The sequence below is a fragment of the Trachypithecus francoisi genome, unplaced genomic scaffold (genome assembly GCF_009764315.1).
Source record: "Trachypithecus francoisi isolate TF-2019V2 unplaced genomic scaffold, Tfra_2.0 Lachesis_group4, whole genome shotgun sequence".
Lineage (NCBI taxonomy): Eukaryota > Metazoa > Chordata > Mammalia > Primates > Cercopithecidae > Trachypithecus > Trachypithecus francoisi.
Genome location: NW_022681469.1, coordinates 92,096,115 through 92,116,337, shown reverse-complemented (window position 1 = coordinate 92,116,337; position 20,223 = coordinate 92,096,115). Strand labels below are relative to the sequence as shown.

The 20,223-nt window shown below is 36.7% G+C and overlaps 1 protein-coding gene across 2 annotated transcripts in view; it reads right to left on the bottom strand.

Annotated features, from left to right (window-relative positions):
• The window catches only part of ITGB8 (integrin subunit beta 8), an 85,461-nt gene that overhangs the window by 44,567 nt on the left and 20,671 nt on the right, over positions 1-20,223 (bottom strand). The window contains exons 3-4 of one of the 2 annotated variants that reach the window (XM_033192845.1): positions 7,713-7,798; positions 4,222-4,396 (exon numbers count right to left, since the gene is read on the bottom strand). The exons of the other annotated variant lie outside the window; for it this stretch is intronic. Coding sequence (XP_033048736.1) covers positions 4,222-4,396; positions 7,713-7,798 — 261 coding nt within the window. The remainder of the gene's footprint in view (positions 1-4,221; positions 4,397-7,712; positions 7,799-20,223) is intronic. 2 annotated transcript variants of the gene reach the window in all.

The window sequence follows — 20,223 nt, the reverse complement described above, 5'->3', positions numbered from 1 at the left end:
CAGAGCAAAACTCCGTCTCAAAAAAAAAAAAAAAAAAAAAAATTCAATAGTTAGTTTTACTTGATTTGCTTGGATTTTCCACGGCATGATAATTTTGCTTTATCTTTTCAAATGTTTATAACTGTTATTTAATTTTTAAAAACGTAATCATATTTATGTATACTTTTGAGAAGAATTTTAACATATCCTAAGGGAGTATTCTTCAATTTTGGTTTTGTCAGAAATGGGCACTAAATTTTATTGAATGATTTTTTGTTATCTATTGAGATAGCAATGTTTTATCTCTTTTTGGCAAACTAACATCATAAAAATAAATCAATTCCAAAAATCAACTATCATTGGTTTTCTAGCTTAAGTCTATTTGTTTGGTGATATTGTTCTTCTTATTACATACAGTTAATTTGATTTGCTAAAATTTTATTAAGAATTTGATAATAGGGTTATGCTAACCTTGTAATAATTAAGTGGCTTCTAGGCATCCTCTAAAGTGATAGAATAGTTTAGGCCGGGCTCAATGGCTCACTCCTGAAATCCCAGCACTTTGGGAAGCTGAGGCGGGTGGATCACCTGAGTTCAGGAGTTCGAGACCAGCCTGGCTAACAAGGTGAAACCTTGTCTCTACTTAAAATACAAAAACAAAATTGCTGGGCATGGTGGCAGGCGCCTGTAATCTCAGCTATTCAGGGGGCTGAGGCAGGAAAATCGCTTGAACCTGGGAGGCAGAGGTTGTAGCGAGCTGAGATCTCACCACTGTACTCCACCCTGGGTGACAGAGGGAGACTCCGTCTCAAAATAATAATAATAACAACAACAACAATCAATCAATCAATAAAGTGATATAAGAGTTTATATACCACAGAGATAATGTATTCATTCAGTATTTGAATGAACACGAAACATTTCTTCTCATGAAAGCATTTAGACCTAATGTCTTTAGGGAGTAGTGCTTATTGAGGGAGGTAATTATAATTTTTATAATTATAAACATTTATAACTTTTTAAACTTCTTGTATATTAGGTTTCTTAGGGTTCTCTATCTTGAGTCAATTTTAGACATATTTTCCTAGAAAATTATCTATATTATCAAGATTTAAACAGTTTATCATAGATTTTTGTACTTAATATTTCTTAAAGGCTTCTTTCTGAATTTTTTTCTATAATTATGGTTTATATAATTAGGTTATTTGATTTTTGTCCTCTTTTCTTAATTAGATTTGCCAATAATTTATCTATTTTATTAGACTTTACAGAGAACCAGCTCTTGGATTTATACATTCATTTTATTCTTTTTTTCCTATTTTGCATTTCATTAATTTTGCTTTGTTATTAAATTTAGGAACTCTTTTCTGTTTTTCTTATGAATTTTTTTGTTTATCTTGTTCTTATATTTGAATGCTTAGTTCATCTGGATTCATTTTTCTTTAATAATAAAAGCACTTAAAGTTGTGAATTTTCCTAACAACTACTTCAGTAACAACCCGTATATTTTGAAGTCTTGTTACTGTTATTATTGGCTTATAGGACTAGAGTTTCAATTTATTCTTGGAGATAGAATTATTTAGGAGAGGCTTCTCTGAAACTTGCCATTATTTAATATTTATTTATCATTTTGTATTGATTTAAATTTTTATTATGCCATGCTTATAGATATTGGCATATAAGAACAGTTTTATTTTTAGAATTGTGTTTTGCTGCCTAAAGCGTAATTCCTTTCTAAAAATATTCCATGGACTTTTGAAAATATTATTTATGTATCAAATGCTATTGGCTGAATTGTGTTCTGAAAAATTCATATGTTGGAGCCCTAACCTCCAATGTGATGGTATTTGAATAGGGGGTCTCTGGGAGATGTGATTAGGTTTAGATGAGGTCATGAGGATAGAGCCCACATGATGAGATTAGTGCCCTTCTAAGAAAAGATACTGGAGAGCTTTCACTCTCTCACTCTTGTGCATGTGTGTTCTCTCTCTTTATCACTTTCTCTCTGCCCTGTGTGGACATAGCAAGCCAGGATGAGACTTCTCACCAGTAACCAAATCCACTAGCACCTTGATCTTGGACTTTCCATCCCCTAGAACCATGAGAAAATAAACTGTTGTGTATGCCACCCAATCTATGGTACTTTGCTATAGCAGCCAAACAGACTAAGAGATTGTTTATTAATTATTTTTCTATTCTATTATATAATTCCTATTTACTTCATGTGCAAATATTAAGGTGTGGGTTTTTCAATTCTGCTATTTTGAAAATTCTGTTGAAGGAAAATGAAGAGTGAAGAGGCAGGTATTGAGAATTCTGAAAGATTTGCAGGAAAGATGATATTAACAACTTACTCTTAAATTCAAGTGTGAACTGGGAAGTATTTCCAGACTCATTTGAGTATGAAAGCTGAAATATAATGGAATTACATGTGTGCTGAAAGGGACGATGGCCTGGATTAAGATCCTGAAGAATCAGGTAGATTAACAACGTAAAGGCTCTAGTTTATAGGCTTGCTGGGGATATGGAAATGCATAAGAAATTGGGGATGTTAGAAGTAATCTCAGGCTCATATAGATCAGAAAAACTAGGACTACAAACCTATTAGGATAACAGGAAAAGAAAAAAATCATTAAAGATGGTTGGGCAACTATAACATTAAAATGCAGCTTATATTCAGTGTGCATGAAGGAGCATAAGAAAAATAAATAAATAAATAAAATGCAGCTTATAATTGTCAAATCTCAAGAATTTAAAAAAGAATAAAACAATTTTAAGGATGTAGTCATATTTGCTAGAGGCAAGTGATATATGGTAAGCTTTATATATAACCTGCTGAAAATTGGCATTCAATTAGAAAAATAGGCATATTTGTATGGAGACACAAATTACACAAAAAAAGAGCTAAACATGGTTAACAGCTTAGGTATAATGTTCAAACTTTCCAGTACTAAGAAAAAGGCAAAAGAAAACACAGACGAGAGAGGCATGTGTAATTATAGGAATATCTAAGGGCAGTTTAGTGGATGCATTAAATTGGAATTAGGTGAACAAGAGCATATAATTTTTGTTTCACCCTCTCTCTTTCCCTTTTTCTAAAAAAGAATTTATTTACCACACTAAATACTTTTTTGCAATGGAAGGTGAGAATAGCTACAATCTTACCAATCTAATTACTTTCATTTTCGTATATTCCTTTCCAACTGTTGCTCACAATGTCCATACTGGGCTGTGTCATTATTTAATATGGGAAAGAGCATAGTTTTAATTGGAAACTGGGAATATGCCCAGGGCCAAGAAAGTAATGGATTTTGTTTTTCTGATAATCAGAGTCTGGAAGAAATAGCACATTTCTGGAATGGGGAAGGGAATGTGTCAAGAATAGTTATTTAAAAATTAATGACAGGACAGGACCACCCACAATGAAATGACGAAGGCTTGGATACAATTGCGAACTGCTTTAAACTACATGCATCTAATTAAGTGGTGCACATCTGTGTACCTTGATTTATCTTACTATATGTAATTTTTACACCAGGATTCTGTAGCAGTGGAGGAAAGTGAATAATGTCCAGTGGCCTACAACATAGGCCAAACTGTGAAATACACTGTGAAGGAAGGGGAAGTAAAAAAGAGGTATAGGAGAAAAGGTGCATATTAATCTCAGGGGTCATCACAAAATGGCCCAAGGTAATTATGATAATCATGAATTGCAGCCTTGTGATTAAAAGTCTATTACAAAAGCTCTAAGAACTTTGTAATAAACTTTTAATCACAAGTTGGTTGTGATTAAATCACAATCACATAAATATTGATTGCTTGATTGATTTAATTTTGGAAGATCCCTTCCAAAGGGGATCAATCAAGCTAACAAATACTTATGGAGTGCTTACTACATGCCAGCGCTCTGCTAGGCATTGGAAAAATAGAGTGGAATAAACATGTCCCCTTGTTCCTAGGGCTCGCAGTAGAGTAGAAAAACACAATTACATCACAACCTGATCAGATTATGTGAACAGAACACATAATTAGAATATAATGTGGTCAGGTTTGCAGTGTCCAAAGACACACAGCTGGCTGCAGGCACTATAAAGACTAGAATTCTAATTTCTTGATTCTGAGTCCACTGTGGTTTCTACAATAACAATACTGCCTGCCACATAATATTAAAAATGAACAAATTAAAATAAATTGCAATTTCAAGTTAAGAATCATTATAGATTTATTTGAAAATGACCAAACCTGGACGCAGTTGGATAGACACTTCTCCTGGTGTCACCTGGGTATTAATTTCATTTTCAGTGGGTATTACAACATGCACAGATGGGTATTCTATTGAATCAACTGAGCAGCCTTTGCTTATTAAATTGGAAACAATATCACAACGTTCACTTCTTGATCCACCTGAAATGAAATCCTGTTTAAAAGAAAGAAAATCACTGACGTTTTTAGTGTATATCATCTCAATTACATTTAAAGAAAATGACATCGCAAATATTGCATTTTTGGTATTTTATATCATTTTAATTTCTTCTGTTCCTTATGTTTTTACTTTTTCTACAAGAAAAACACAAGCAAAAATCCTACTCCACTTTCTGCATCTAAAACCTATTTGAGAAGGAAAAGCTCAGACTGAAGTTTCTCTGGTTGGCTTTTTTTTTTTTTTCCTCTATTTTGGAGACAGAGTCTCCCTCCTGATCCGGGCTGGAGTGCAGTGGCACGATTTCGGCTCACTGCAACCTCCATCTCCCAGCTTCTAAAAATTATCTTGCCTCAGCCTCCCAAATAGTTGGAACTACAGGCACATACCACCACACCCAGCTAACTATTGTATCTTTTGTAGAGATAGGGTTTTACCATGCTGGCCAGGTTGGTCTCAAACTCCTGACCTTAGGTGATCTGCCTGCCTCGGCCTCCCAAAGTGCTAGAATTGCAGGTGTGAGCCACTGCACCTGACCTGGTTGGCTTTTTATTGGTTGTTATTTTCATCAATTTAATATAATATTCTGGGGATATATATATGAAAAGGTTTTTTTTTTTCCTACTCATGACTGAGTCTTTTTGACTTCCAAACATAGCAATTTGCACAGAAGTGAGAAAATTATATCATATTCCCTTTGACAGTGAAATTTTTCCTATCATATATGCTGTGAAAGTATAACTATGCTCCGAGCCTGCACTCTGAACTCTAACTATGCATGACACTCTGCATCAGACATAACAGGTAGGAGAGGAAGGGAATTCTTCAAGATATATAATGTCTTTCATAGACGTTAGAAAGGAACATGGGGCATTAAACTAGGTAACATTGATGATGCCCTTTCTATCCTAATTACTTTCCAATTACTTATGTAGTGTAGAAGGGAAGAGAAAGAAAAGTACATGGAATGGCAGATTAACATGCTACATAATAGTGCAAGCAAACTGGATATATCCGGTCTAAATTTTCTAGAGACCTTTTGCTTTTGACTAGCTTTGAAAATTATTCAAGCCAAGTTTACTTTGTTATCATTTATCTGTCCTAATCATGAGCAGAAAAAAAAAAAACAAAAAAAAAACCCTGCCTCTCCCTTGCCTCTCCTTCCAGCCTTACTGGTTGAGGAATCATTGGCATCAGCCACATCCACACCTAAAGCGTGAGGGATCTTCCAAAATTGAATAATATATTCTTCCTCTCAATGACATCACGTCAGCCTGCAGGTAGTGGACAGCTCCTTCTATTAATGGCATGGATGGTGGCTGAGTCCTAAAACTGGCTGCTTCCCTTGAGGTTGTGTTATTAATGCAGGCACTCCTCCTGGTTTCCTAACCCTGAATGAGTTGTTCCAGAGCCTTGTCAAAGTTCTATATAGTCCTCACTCCCATTTCTTAAGCCATGCCTCTGTGCCCAATGCTTCCCACATTGCTTCATTTCATCCTCGCAAAGACTGTGGGGAGGGTTCAATTTGTATTTTCATTTTAGAGGTATGGAAATCTGAGGTTCAAAGTGGTTAGGTAACATGTGCAAGTTTATAACATTAGAAACTGGTGGAACTGGGATTTGAATCCAACTCAGTGTTTCTTCAGAGCCTGCTCTTTCAATACATAAACTAGGCTGAACTGCTCTGTATAGAATATTTGAGGACATGAGCACCCAAGTGAGTTTCTGACTGTTTTCCCTAAGATCCCATCTGAAGAATGTCGCCAATAGTGACAGGTTTTCCTTCTCCCCTCCAGCAGCCACCTCCTTTCTCCTTGACTTAGCTCCTTCTACCGGACAACTGACTCCTCCGAATACTCAAAATCCCTCCTTCTACGGCAGGACTGACAGTTATTCCCAAAGCTGTGACTCTCCAGATTATTTTCTTCCAGTCAGAGGTGTGAGAGGGAGAAGGGGTCCCTCCGAAATCTAATGTTCTATGGCTAACATGTTACATGTGGCTGACAACTGGGCTTCTCTTTTGAAGGCTCTTCCAAACTACCCTCACTAAAGCATTCAGCAGTTGACAGCAAGTTGGCACAAACTTCAGGGCTCTAAGGATTTTCCTTAGTGAAGCAGTAAAAATCTAAAATGAAGTACTGGTTTGGGGTCAGGAAATAACAAGCCATGAAACATTCTTGACAGAGAAAAACCTGGAAGCAAACACCAAATTTGAGGTTATAGAGATGAAGAAAGGGAGATGCTAGAGTAAAGTGAATTCTTTTGGTCATTTGGCTCACAGGAAGTGATGGGATCGGACCCAGAAACTCTGAAATTGTCCTCTCTGTGACATGCCTGGCTCCACGGGTTCTGATGGAGCACTTTTTAGTTCATGAATGACATCTGGTTTTCTCACTGGTGGAGCCCAGAGTCCATCTGGGAAGTCTTTAGGCTATCGGTAGGGAGACTTACTTTCAGACGTGCCTAACATTTCTTGAACTCCTCCCCTACCTCTACTCTGACTTGCTTCCTAGAAGAAAATGATATCCACCATTTGTTTCTACCTTTCAACTGTATTTTTTCTCCAAGAAGTAATAAAGGAGGTCGGAAGAATAACAGTAGGCACAGTTGTTAAGTCAGAGGAGACAAAAGCTACAGACTTATCTCCAGGTCAAGCAAAAGGCCATTAAAGACCCGCTTGTTTGTTCCAATTCCCAGGAGCTACATAAGTAAATGTAAAATTATTTAGGCAATCTCATACAAGAAGAAATCCCAAATTAGCAGATCGCTTCTTCAGTGCAATTTACTAGATACAGGCAGTTCTAACTCTAGATTACCGACAAAAGAAGAAAACTCACAAAACAACCCTAGAGCCAAGAAAGAAGGAATGCATTGTAATTGTTTTACTAAGAATTTTGTTATTAGGATCTGTTTATCTTGGTAGAACAGAAAAACAGTTATTTTGAACAACAGGATATATAACCTAATGCCTCAAGCTGGAGCAAGAATTCCACACCAAAGCCTACTGAACTATCAAAAGTTACTAGCTGTGGTTGCCAATTCTCTCTATAGAACAGATGGAAAACATAAAATGGTTTGCACTTCATTTCAAAATTACCGTAATTTTCCTAATAAAAAGGTTATGCTTTATTTTATATTCAGCCAGATATGCTATTTCCAAGCATAAAACCAAATAAAATTTTCCTTATGTTCTGCAGTATCTTTCTTTTTCCTGATGCACCTTCAAGGCACAGAATATTAGGAAAATGAAGTCATGCTATAGCTCAAGTCAACCATGAGAAAAAGCAAAAAAAAAACAACAAAAAAGGCACACCTCTTGAACACACCATCCACATTCTGGACCCAGCGCAAGGCACCTGGCACAGGATGCCGCATTTGAAGATGCACATATATTGTCTTCTGTAATGAAGGAGAAAACAGTTATAATTTACTCTCAAAATAGAAAGCATATATAATCCTAGACTACAATGCATTTTGAAAAACTGAAACAAGAGGACCTTTTATTACAAAAATCTAACAACGAAGATATATAATTTATTGAAAAGAGTTGACCTGCTCATTGTAATTAGCAGATACCTTGATAATTATGATTTAGTTATGAATTTGGGAGAAAGAGTGACAAAAATGTGATTTTGGTCAGGTTTGGGGGTCTGGCTTCAATTCTACTGCAATGGTAGAAGGCAAGGACCCTCCAGATTTTTTAGTAAGTTTAGTAAGTTTCACTGTATTTCCTATTCTCTGAAGCAAATAGGTGCTTTGGGTTCTAGAGTTTTTCCTACAAAAATTATTGTTTATAGACATAAATCTCAACACATAAATTCACATTAAATCACAGATAATGAATTTTCTGTGAAACAATCTTGCTGGGCATATAAAGTAATTAACTTGGGAATTTTAATTGTGTGAATATTGATTATTTTGGCTTGAGGAATACCAGAACCAGACATACTGGCATGATTTAATATTTTAGAATTAAAGTGGTTAAACTGAATGAGTTGTTTTAGTTAATTTAATTTCTCAGATTGGATGACTAAAGATCTAAGATCATGACCAATTCACATTTCCATAGATTCCTGCACATGTCCGTAATAGTTTAATAATAACATAGTGGTGCCTGGAAATTATTTACCATTATCCCCCTATCCACTAACTGCTGAAACAATTAAAATAGGGCTCGTTAGTTTAGGTTGAAACGCAAACTATGATACAGAATGAGTCATACATCATTTTATCATGAGTTTTTACTGGAACAATCACATACTTCCTACAGTCTATTCTTTACCATGAGATGTTCTAAGGACACTGGAAGTCACGGTGTGATCTGTCCATCTCACTCAGAGTAAAGAAAAGGGACATCCTGGATGTAGGCAGCTCACAGACCAAATGAGGAAAGACATATATGAGCAAACAGTATCACATAGTATAAGATGCACGGAGAGATTTCACCAAAGTGATAGAAGAACAGGGAGAAGGTGCCTCTCACTCTGCTTTAGAGAGGGATAGGTTGGGGTGGAGGAAGAGGGTATATTTAAGGATTGCTCCCCAGAGGCAGTCACATTTAGTATCTCTCTTTGTCATCTTATTTTCTTTCTTCTAATCCATGTTTATCTCTTTAAAAAATATATTACATATACAGTGGGTGGTGACGAGTTGATGGGTGCAGCACACCAACATGGCACAAGTATACATATGTAACAAACCTGCACGTTATGCACATGTACCCTAGAACTTAAAGTATAATAATAAATAAATAAATAAATAAAAAGAAAAGTATGTGTCTGTGTGCACACTCAATGCACATGTGTGTATGTGCCCAATCTCACATGGTCATGGTAATTTTAAAGGGAATAGAGACTACAGAATCTCTAGCTAGCCATATTCCAACTGTTTTCTCTTTTTTTCTTTCTCTCTCATTCTGGAAATACAGGATAAAATACTTTCCCCAACATTCTGGAAATACAGGATAAAAGCAGTTCTGGCCTGGAGGTGGAAGGGGATGAGAGGGGAAAGTAGTAGGAGAAGAGTAGAGAGGGAGGAACTGTGTTTACTCCTGTGTTTACAGTTAGAAGTGCTCACTGGGGTGGTATGGAGCATCTTTCCCTAATACCTCTAATGTTCTATCATCTCCTCTGTGTATCTCCTTTGTCCTTCACTTTATATCAACTTTGTATATACATTGTCCAAAACTTCTTCACTTCACTAACCTTTCTAGACCTGGCCTAGAACACAAAGAACTAAAGTTAACTCAAATATTTTGTGCTTCCTTTACCACCAGCTTGGCTTCCCAAAGTATGAAAACTCCTTAGCCTAAAAATTTTCCATCTGTTGTAGGCTGCCAAACTGTAAAATCTGCTTACTACTAAAATGTTCAGAAAAGTGAGTGACCTTTTTCGTTTTGTTTCCAGAAAGAAAACCAATTTAGGTGTAGACATTATGCACATTTGCAGACTGCTACGGTCTGAGTGTGTCCCCCTGAGTTCATACATTGAACCTTAGCCTCTAATGCAATAGTATTAAGAGCTGGGGATGTTAGGAGATGATTACGTCATGAGGGCCCCACCCTTCTGAATGGGATTAAGGTTCCAAAGCTTTTGGCTCTCTTGGTCCTTCAGTGCTTCCATCACATAAGGACACAGCAAGAAGTCCCTCACAAGACACTGGACGCTGGCACCTTAATCCTGGACTCCCCAGATTCCAGAACTGTAAGACGGAAATTTTTATTGTTTATAAATTACCCAGTCACAAATATTTTGTCTTAGCAGTACAGATGAACTAAGACACAGACCTTATTTGACTTTTGCCAACTCTTAGCCTTGACTCAACTGAAACATGAAATTAAGTCTATTTCAGTTCAGACTTGACCAAGACTTTCACTCAACAGGTAAGACTTTTGTGTTGGCAGTTAAGACTCTAGTGTCAAAAAGAGGGTAAAGAACATAAACAGACACTTCTCAAAAGAAGACATTCATGTGGCTAACAAACATTGAAAAAAAGCTCAACATTGCCTGTCATTAGAGAAACGCAAATCAAAACCACAAGGAGATGCCATCTCATGCCAGTCAGAATGGCAATTATTAAAAAGTCAAGAAACAACAGATGCTGGCAAGGTTGTGAAAAAAAGGAACATTTTTTCCAAGTGATTATATACAATAATATAATTGAAATAACTCCAAAAAAAGACTGCAGTCTCCAAAGTAGATCTACCATTTGATTCAGCAGTCCTACAACTGTGTATCTACTCAAAGGAAAAGAAGTTATCTTATAAAAAGACATCTGTGTGCACATATTTATCACAGTACAATTCACAATTGCAAACATATGGAATCAATCTAAGTGCCCATCGGTGGAAGAGTGCACAAAGAAAATCTGGTATACATATACACCATGGAATACCACTCAGCCATAAAAAATAATAATGTCTTTTGCAGCAACTTGGATGGAATTGGAGGCCACTATCCTAAGCAAAGTAGCTCAGGAATAAAAAACCAAATAGCACATGCTATTTACAAGTGAGAGCTAAGCTATAGGTACCCAAAGACATACAAAGGGGTTTAGTGGACATTGGAGACTCAGAAGAAGGGTTTGGGAGAGGGCTGAGGGATGAAAAATTACCTATTGTGTATAATGTACATAATTTGGCTGATAGGAACAATAAGAGCCCAGACTTCATCACCATACAGTTCATCCACGTAATCAAAAGCCACTTGTACCCCTAATGCTACTCAAGTAAAAAAAAAAAAAAAAGTAAAGTACTGTAGACTCATGGGAGGGATGCTGTGGAATCTAGGATGCCGGTCTTTGCTTCTAATAATTGTCTGACTCTGTTCTAAGTTAACCTAGCTTCAAGCTCAGATAAGGCTCCTACTTCCATAGTACACATGGCAAAAACAAATTCACAAATGAAAATCTGTTCTCTTTGTATTCTGATTCTTTTCTCTAAAAAGTTCTAGTGCCCATCTCTATTCTCAAATTTCAGACGCCTAACGATGATGACCCAGAGGGAGAGAAATGTTGGTCCTGTCAATACTTTCCAGGTTCCAGGGCTGACATTTCTCAGGGTCTACATAGCTACAGGAAAAAAGATCCCATAAATGGATCTGGAGGAGGTGGCCACATGGTTCTGCAGGACTGGAGGAAGGTCATAAATTGAACTGCATGGGAAGAGTGTCAAACATTATTTCTGGAGAGTGTCATGGTTATGCTTCACAGAAGACATGCCAGATACACTTTGGCATGCAGCATTTTAAGAAATTTCTTTCTAATTAAAAATATGCAAGTAAGTAAAATGCCAAATATACCTGCATCAACAATTACAGGAATTATTTTCACTGAATGTTCAAAGTGTTATGAATGCTATTAGTCAGTGTGTGCTAGGAATTTCTTCTCTCTCTCCCACACAAACACACGTACACTCTCTCCTTCCCTCTCCTCCCACAACACACATACAAACACACCCTTCTGTGAAAGTAAAAATCTTTACACTGCATATACAACAATGCATGACTGCTGTTTACAGACACGGACAGTTTGTTATCAGCTTCTGGGTCTACCTAGTTAATTTGCCCTCCCATCCAACATTACAGGAAAACTACTTTATAGCAGTGGTTTCCTAGCAGCCCTCAGCACTGCACTGACACCTCATTAGAGGGTGTGCCTGAGTGGGTTTTCCCACTTTATGATTGCGGTTGCTGCTTGTTCAGCTATTTGCCTAGTGATGTTGCAATGTGCACCTTGTTCTTTATATTCAAACACTGCATTTTAATAAGGATTATGTTTTATTGGTCCCAATGGAAATTCTTAAGCCAATGGAAGAAGTATTATAATGTGCGAAAGCACAGACCTTCAGATCCTCCTCGTGTGCTCATTTGTTTTAGTCCTCAGTGCCTCATAAAGCTCATGTTATTAAAAAAAATGTATTGCCTTAGTGCAATCCATGAGAGCAGAGACATGGAATCAACCTAGGTGCCCTTCAGTGGTGGGCCAGATAAAGAAAATGTGGTACATATACAACGTGGAACATAACACAGCCATAAAAAAGAGAAAAATCATGCCCTTTGCAGCACAATGGATGTAGCTGGAGGCCAGTATCCTTACCAAATTAACTCAGAAACAGAAAACCAACTAACACATGTTACCACTTATAAGTGAGAGCTAAACATTGGATACACGTGGACATAAACATGGGAACAGCAGACACTGACAACTACTAGAGGGTGAAAGTAGGGAGGGGAGCAAGAGTTGAAAAACTGTCAGATACTATGCTTACTACCCGGGAGATGGGATCATTAATATCCTAAACCTCAGCAGCATGCAATACACCAGGTAACAAACCTGCACATGTACACTCTGTATCTAAAATAAAAGTTTAGAAAATGTACTGCTGGCTGGGTGCAGTGGCTCGTGCCTGTAATCCCAGCACTTTGGGAGGCCAAGGTGGGTGGATCACCTGAGGTCAGGAGTTTGAGACCAGCCTGATCAATATGGTGAAACCCTGTCTCTACTAAAAATACAAAAATTAGCCAGGCGTGGTGGCACATGCCTGTAGTCCCAACTACTTTCTTTGCCTTGCTATAGCTGTGTGAAAATGTTCAGGAAAGAGCAGGAAGAAAATAGAAATAAAAAGGGTTAGAAAATTGACATCCATTGTGACTCACACACAGAAAAAAATGATGCTAATATTTTTATCATCTGGAATTCTGAGAAAAATTGGTTTGGGGCCTAGTTCTTCAGAAGTATAACTGTACCAGAAGTTCTGGAGTCCCTGGGGCAGTTTTATGTCACACTGCTATCTCCTATCTAGAGAAAGTAACCAGGTAGGCTGGGAGTGGTGGCTCACACCTGTAGTCTCAGCACTTTGAGAGGCTGAGGTGGGCAGAACACGAGATCAGGAGATTGAGCCATCTTGGGTAGCACAGTGAAACCCTGTCTCTACTAAAGATACAAAAAAATTAGCTGAGTGTGATGGCACACACTGTAATCCCAGCTACTTGCGAGGCTGGGGCAGGAGAATAGATTGAACTTGGGAGGCGGAGGTTGCAGTGAGGCAAGATCACGCCGTTGCACTCCAGCCTGAGCGACGGAGCAAGACTCCATCTCAAAACAAACAAACAAAACAAAACAAAACAAACAACAACAACAAAACCTGCCTTGACAGAAATCAGAAAGAAATTTAATGGCACATTGTCAATAAATGTATACATTCTAACTAATTCTATTTCTGGAGCTATTAGCATGTGCTGTGTGTCTTATATTTTCTCATTGCCTTACAACTGTAGACAACAGGTGTGATGAGATAGTATTGCTAAGTAGTTACTGGGAAGAAACTTCCAATGTTCCATAACACAGCTACTTACTAAGCTAGTCACCTAAACTTTCCAAGCCTCCATCTCCTCCACTATAACACAGGGCTAACTATAACGATATGAAATTGCTGACGTGAGGATGAAATAAGGTAAAGCATGCCACACAGAGTGCTCAGGGCATAGTAGGCATTCGATAAAGAAACTGTTGTAATGTATTTATAATTAATATTATCTGTGATGGGTATATTATCTATATACACATACATACACATTATATATAGAGACACATATATATGTGTATGTTCATGTGTGTATTAAGCTCTATGTTCAAAAAACAAAGAAAGATGTCCTCAAACTTGTTGTAAATGTAACATGCTGTCTTTAAAATGAAAGTCCCTTGGGTCATAAAGATAAAGTTTTAAAAATACATCTAATATATAAAAATGGCTATTAAGTAAAAAGTGCTGCATTTATGTTAGCTGTTTAAAAATGATTCTTAAAAGCCCATAAAGTTGAATATATACACATCCATCCAATCTATTACGAATACAACTTTGGCATGACTATGAACTGGCTTACTGAAAATCTCTTAGAACACCTGCATTTTATTCATATTTTGCAACATGAACATTGATTTAAGCTGAATAATTTTTAAATTATTTCCCAGAATTAAATGTTTATGACATATGTGAGATGACCTCTATAGCTATCTGTCATAAAATATAATAAATATCCATCGTCAACAGGACAGAGTACACAAAAATCAGGAAAAGACGCTCATGACATCCACTTAGGTATTCTTTGCTTTTGATGATGCCATTCATTCATATTATTTTGAAAATATTTAGTCAATAGAAGTGACAGGGGGAAAATATGGACCAACAAACTTCCTAAAACTAAAAAGGACAATAGAAGTTTCAGTGTTTAGAATGGGATCTTTCCATAAGTCAAGTGATTGGATCAAGTAAAAGTTTTTAGAGACATTTCTAGTTTTTTTCTGTAGTAAAGTCAATAAAATTTCAACAACATTTAAAGGATGTTCATGGTTATCTGGCAAAAAGAACAATTATAACTGATAAAAACTGTAGTACTTGATATTTAGAATCAATTATTCTGGATTCTTCTGTTACTCCTAGACAAAGTGATCTGTGAGAAATGCATTTTTTTCCAGGCAATATCCCTTTCCTAATTGCATTTACTATACAAATTAAATTAAATTTGGATAACTATATAAAGCTACTTCCTTAAAAAATAAAACAAGTAAACACTGTTGTAATTAATACATATTCTGCTTTGATAACAGTCAAAATCAGACAAATTGAGCACGCTTAAGAATAAAGTTTAGAGTATAACTGGGTTTTCCTCCTTCTACATACACATATCATGGTCATGTAAATATACCTTAAAAATACATTACTTGATTACTGAATCTATCTTTTACAGAGAAATATAATATATGCTATCACTTAATATAAAAATTAAAACAAATAAATACATTGGCATTCTAATCACTGGCCATGACTTAGTTATTCCAAGTTTTGATTTGAGGTTTCCTAAAGGCCCCTACAAAAATAAAGGCAAGGTGCTTAGGCCTACTTCTTTGAAAATAAGGTGCAGCAAACAAAACAAAACAAAAGTCAGTTAAACATTACCAGGGATTAAGTAAATGGGCATGAGAGAAAATGAGGAAGCACAGAAAGCTCTCTGAAAAAGGTGGATTTGAGTAGGGAGGTTCTGAAGAGGTAGAGAAGATATATTACTGAGAAGTTAGTGCCTGAGATGATCTTCAAAACAGGGGGAGTAAGGACCTATTTGTTGAAATAGACAAAGAAGCAGATGTCATTAAAATAATGATAACACATCTGTGGCAAAACTTTAGCTGCTAAATACCACCAATACTTATTTAAACTGTGCTCATATAGAATTAATTGAACAAAATTCATGAAATTCAAAATATCTGTAGTTGGCTTCTGAATTACGCTTTCAGGAAATACTACTCTCCTGTAGTATCACCCAGTCTAGGCTGGCACATTCCTCTCCTTTGCCTCCACCATAGTGTTTAATTTGTTTCAAACTTGTAGAAAACAAGCATTCAGAACATGGGAATGAAAATAAGTATCTTTAGGGGGCAAACTATTTTCTCTAAATAATTTTGCCTCTACTTTCACTTAGAAAAACCTACAATAGATTTATGTTTAGTGAAAACCAGTTTGGAGTCCTCTCTATCTTGCCTTCTCTGTTTGCTGTTCCAGTGATTAGGTTTGATAGTCTGAACGTGTATTTGGAAGAGAAGGAGGTGGTACAATAATGTTCAATTCTTATATAGTAGCTCAGGAGGAAGCTGGGGGAATCAGGATATTACAAGAAAAACAATTGTTTTAATTCCCCTGAGAAAGACCCTGGAGCAGAGATTGTTAGCAAGTGACTTACTGGGACAGGGAGCAAGCATATATGTTGGTGCAAGCAGCAAGCATATACGTTGGTGCAGAGGGAGTCTGGCCTCAACCTGACCCCTCCCATAGCTTTGAGCCCAAATGACAACACAAAGTTGTCCCACCTGGAAGCCTGGGGCCTGTTTTCTACCCCATATCAGACAGTCAATGGCTGCATGCAGCCTGGTACGGGGAGGAGTGAGGTTGGAGTGGGTTGATGTTCCAGGCATCTCTGAGCAATGTGGCTCCTTTTGGTGGAGGGCAATTCCTTTGAGAAAGTGGCAACTGTGAGCCATAAACAGCCAGAATGCAGAGCAGCTGAGGATGGGTGCACCAGTCCTATAAAAAGAGCATGGGTGGGGCACTAGCAATGTCTATATAATAATCTCCCCCAGAGGGTGATAAATGATTAGAGTATTGTAGCACAGATTGCTGTTTGCCTGCATGTTCTTAACTAATGGACCTAGATTTGTTGAAGTGGCATTGAGAGGAACTGAAATGCTGCAATTCTCACCTTCTCTTGCAATGATGATGATTGCATAACTAATTATGATAATTTAAATGGAAGCAGAAGTTTCTGAATGGGGCTTCTGTGAAAGTTTTCAAAAAAGTTTTTTGTTTTCCTTTTTATTCCCCTTATGCCTATCCTGCTTCTTTCTGCCTGGAACATGGATGTAATGTCCGGACCTGCAGCAGCCTTATTCAGACTTGAGGGAACTTGTCTCATAGAAGCTGAGGCTAAAGACAACAGGAGGAAAGCAGCCCAGGCCTCTTAGAATACCAAGGAGTCCCTGTATCTGCTCGTTTACTCTCAGAACTGGGTCTGATGTGAAAGAAGTCTTACTCGAATCTTACTTCATCCTGTTTTCAAAGACCCTCTTACTTGCAGATAAACACAATCCCTAACTGATGAATTTTCATCTGAGTTTTGAAAGATAAATAAGAGAGTCTAACAGAATAAATGTAAATGTTTTAAAAGAAATGTTAAGCATAAAATCACTTTATGTGAAGTAGACCATCCACACTAAAGAGATGTATTTCTTCATGTTTGTTTGTTTTTCCTTGGAAAAGTAAGAATACTAGACTAGCAGTTCCTGGGAGGAAAGGTGCTTAAATACATTTTCTTTGTATATCCAGTATATGAGCCTCATACATATACTCAATGTACTAGAACACACTCAACAAATGTGTAATAAACAATATTCTAAGTAGAGGTTAATCTGGCAATTTAATTCCTGAGTTTTTATGTCTTGACTACATTTATTTTTAAGTAATCTTCATTTCCAAAACCTATTTATCACAAAAGGCAATGTAACTATGTTTACATAATGATACATAGCTAGACGAATTCATCTTTACGTTTCCACAAACACAGATTACCATTTTCTTACACTTGGTCTTCTGATATTGTGTAGCTCAACTGAACTAGCTTATTTTTAAAGAACTTTGAAGATATAATGAAATGCTACTAAATTAAAATAGTCTTTTTTAATGCTGCCATCCTCAGGTACAAGACCACCAAATTCACTTACTTTTCCTTATTGCACAGATCTAAACCTAATTTAAATTCATCAAATGTTCCTTGTACCTCCAAAGGTGATTATCCCCTGACTGAGCAGAATTTTCTTGTAATGCGTTAGGAAACAGCACTAATATCTTTGGTTCTCAGTAGATAGGTTTTTAAGGTTTTTATTATATATAAACTTTATGTTTCAGGGACAAATTTCAACTTCTCCTGTTACATAGTGAGTAATTTGTGTGATTATAACAGGGCCTTATGCTAGCATAAAGATTTTTGGAGAGCTAAAGAAAAACAAACAAACATGTTCAACCTTGGGCAGGTTAAGAAATGTTAGGGCAATGCAATGCATTCCATTAGTCTGCCCTGCCCTGGTTAGGGCAATCCCAGCATGAGTCAGAGCTTAAAGTGGTCTGATATGGCATAAATCAAAACTCTAGGTCATGAGGGAATTTACAAGAAGAACCATTGTGAAGCCACTAATGACATCCATGGTGTTGAAATGGGCCATCACAAGAAGCCCAGTCAGATGGGATCATATCAGATCTTTTTATTATGATTCATTTATGCCCATCATAATCAACTTCGCACTGAAAAAGCTCTGATTGCTGCACACAGTGGGTGACTATACAATTTATGATCTACACTGAGACACTTTTTAACGTGAAAGGGGCACTGTTAATTGTACCAGTGCAAGATGTTAAACTGAAACTCCTCAGGAAAGCTGAAGTCTAAGGTCACTCTAAACACAGAGTATTCCTTTGTTGTTCAATGAGAAATCAAAACAATAGACAAGGCAATTCATGATGAGTTTACAGGAAATGTGAAAGGAGAAAGAGAATACTATAGTTAAAGATGCACTCTCTCAACGTAAAGGTAGACTTGAAGCTGGTTTTGAAGGATAGGTGAAATGCAGAAATCTGGTTAATAGCTGTTTGGTTATCTTCAGATTATGCCTTATGTACATCTTTACATGTATATTTGATGTGGAAAGAAGATGACAAAACATAAGGAATATTTGTCATTTGTGTTTGAAACTGATTTTGCAGTCCATATTGTTTCCTAGGCAAGGCAGTTTCTCTTGGCAGCCAAATGGTCACTCAACATACAAGAAGAGTAGTTCTTGGAGAGGAATAAATTGAGTTTTGCAGTTGCTCATTTAGCTGAATACTTCAATTTGTCTTCTGACACTCACCTGCTGGCAATTTTCAGGAATGGCAGAAACAGGAAGAAAGATGGGATCAAAATCATGTCATCTATCTGTATAGCTTTTTCTACATTAGACTTGGAACTTGAAAAAAGGATCAAAGTCTCAAGATTCAAGGAGGGTCCCCAAGGCCCCTCAGTGGCAAATTCTGGTTAAAGCTGCATTTGTCTAACTTGGAAAAGCAATATTAGTCATGTGCTTTGTGTCTTGTTTTCACTGGAAATTTTCCATACATTCCAACTGTCCTGTTTATGAGGCACACTCCCTTTCTATAAAAGCCAAAGTATTCACCAGCTTCCCACTCTGTTCCTCTAAATAATGTTTTCGGTCTAACACACTAGAGTTTCAGGGGCTCGTCCTATTTTCATTTCCAACTCTTGGCAGGTATGGGTTTCCTTTCTCCAACTAAAAAAAACAAAGCACTCTGCTATTCATGTCCAAACTTCAAATGACATGATTAAGGCGGTTTAAAACAATGCCCTAGGATATTAGGAATGCATTTTCTACAATGTATCTTTTAAACTTAAAGTCACATTGCAGGTATGAACTTGATTAGGGTAGCAAAGCAACACTCTATATTGTAAGAAATTTATTGCTAAGTAAAAAACATATACTGGTAAATTAAAATCCAACATGAATTTTAGGTCACTTAGGATTTGGTTTTCCTGTAATCACATTTCAAAATTCAAAAATGTGTTTAATACCTTTTGACTCTGCACTTGAAAATTAAATCTATACATACAGTACAATAAAATTAGAGAAAATTTTAAAAAACAAGTATCAATTACACTGTGTTGGCCCTATGCCAAGCACTTTATATAAATGATCTACCTGAAACTTCATAAAGTTCCCATGAGGAAAGTTCTGCTATGCCCATTTTACAGATGGAAAACTACAGCTTAGAGAGGCTAAGTCTCACCTAAAGTCACCGAAGTGGTAAATACAGAGACCAAGTTTGAACCCAATTCTGATGACAGAACCTTTTCTTGTAAACACTGTCTTAGGTAGAATAGAGAATAACATAAAAAAGAGAATTTTCCCAAAGCATGACTGAAAACCCCTGGCTAATTAGTACTATTATTAGTTCTTAAGTGATGACTCAACAGTAATCCCCAGTACCTCCAGATAATTCTTTAATATAAGTAGTATGTCATTACTTTTCTTATCATCAGTGCTAAGGTAATCCTATTTTCCCGCTCTAAAGATAAGAATGTCAGATTCTCCCTAGTAAGATTATTTTCCATCCTTGGAGTCAGAGACTCTCCTAAATACTTTGGTACCCTTTTCAAAATTCATTTTTTTCTATGCACAGGGAAACTGAGTTTTAGCATGAAAAAGCCCCAGCCTGAACACCTCACTGAGAG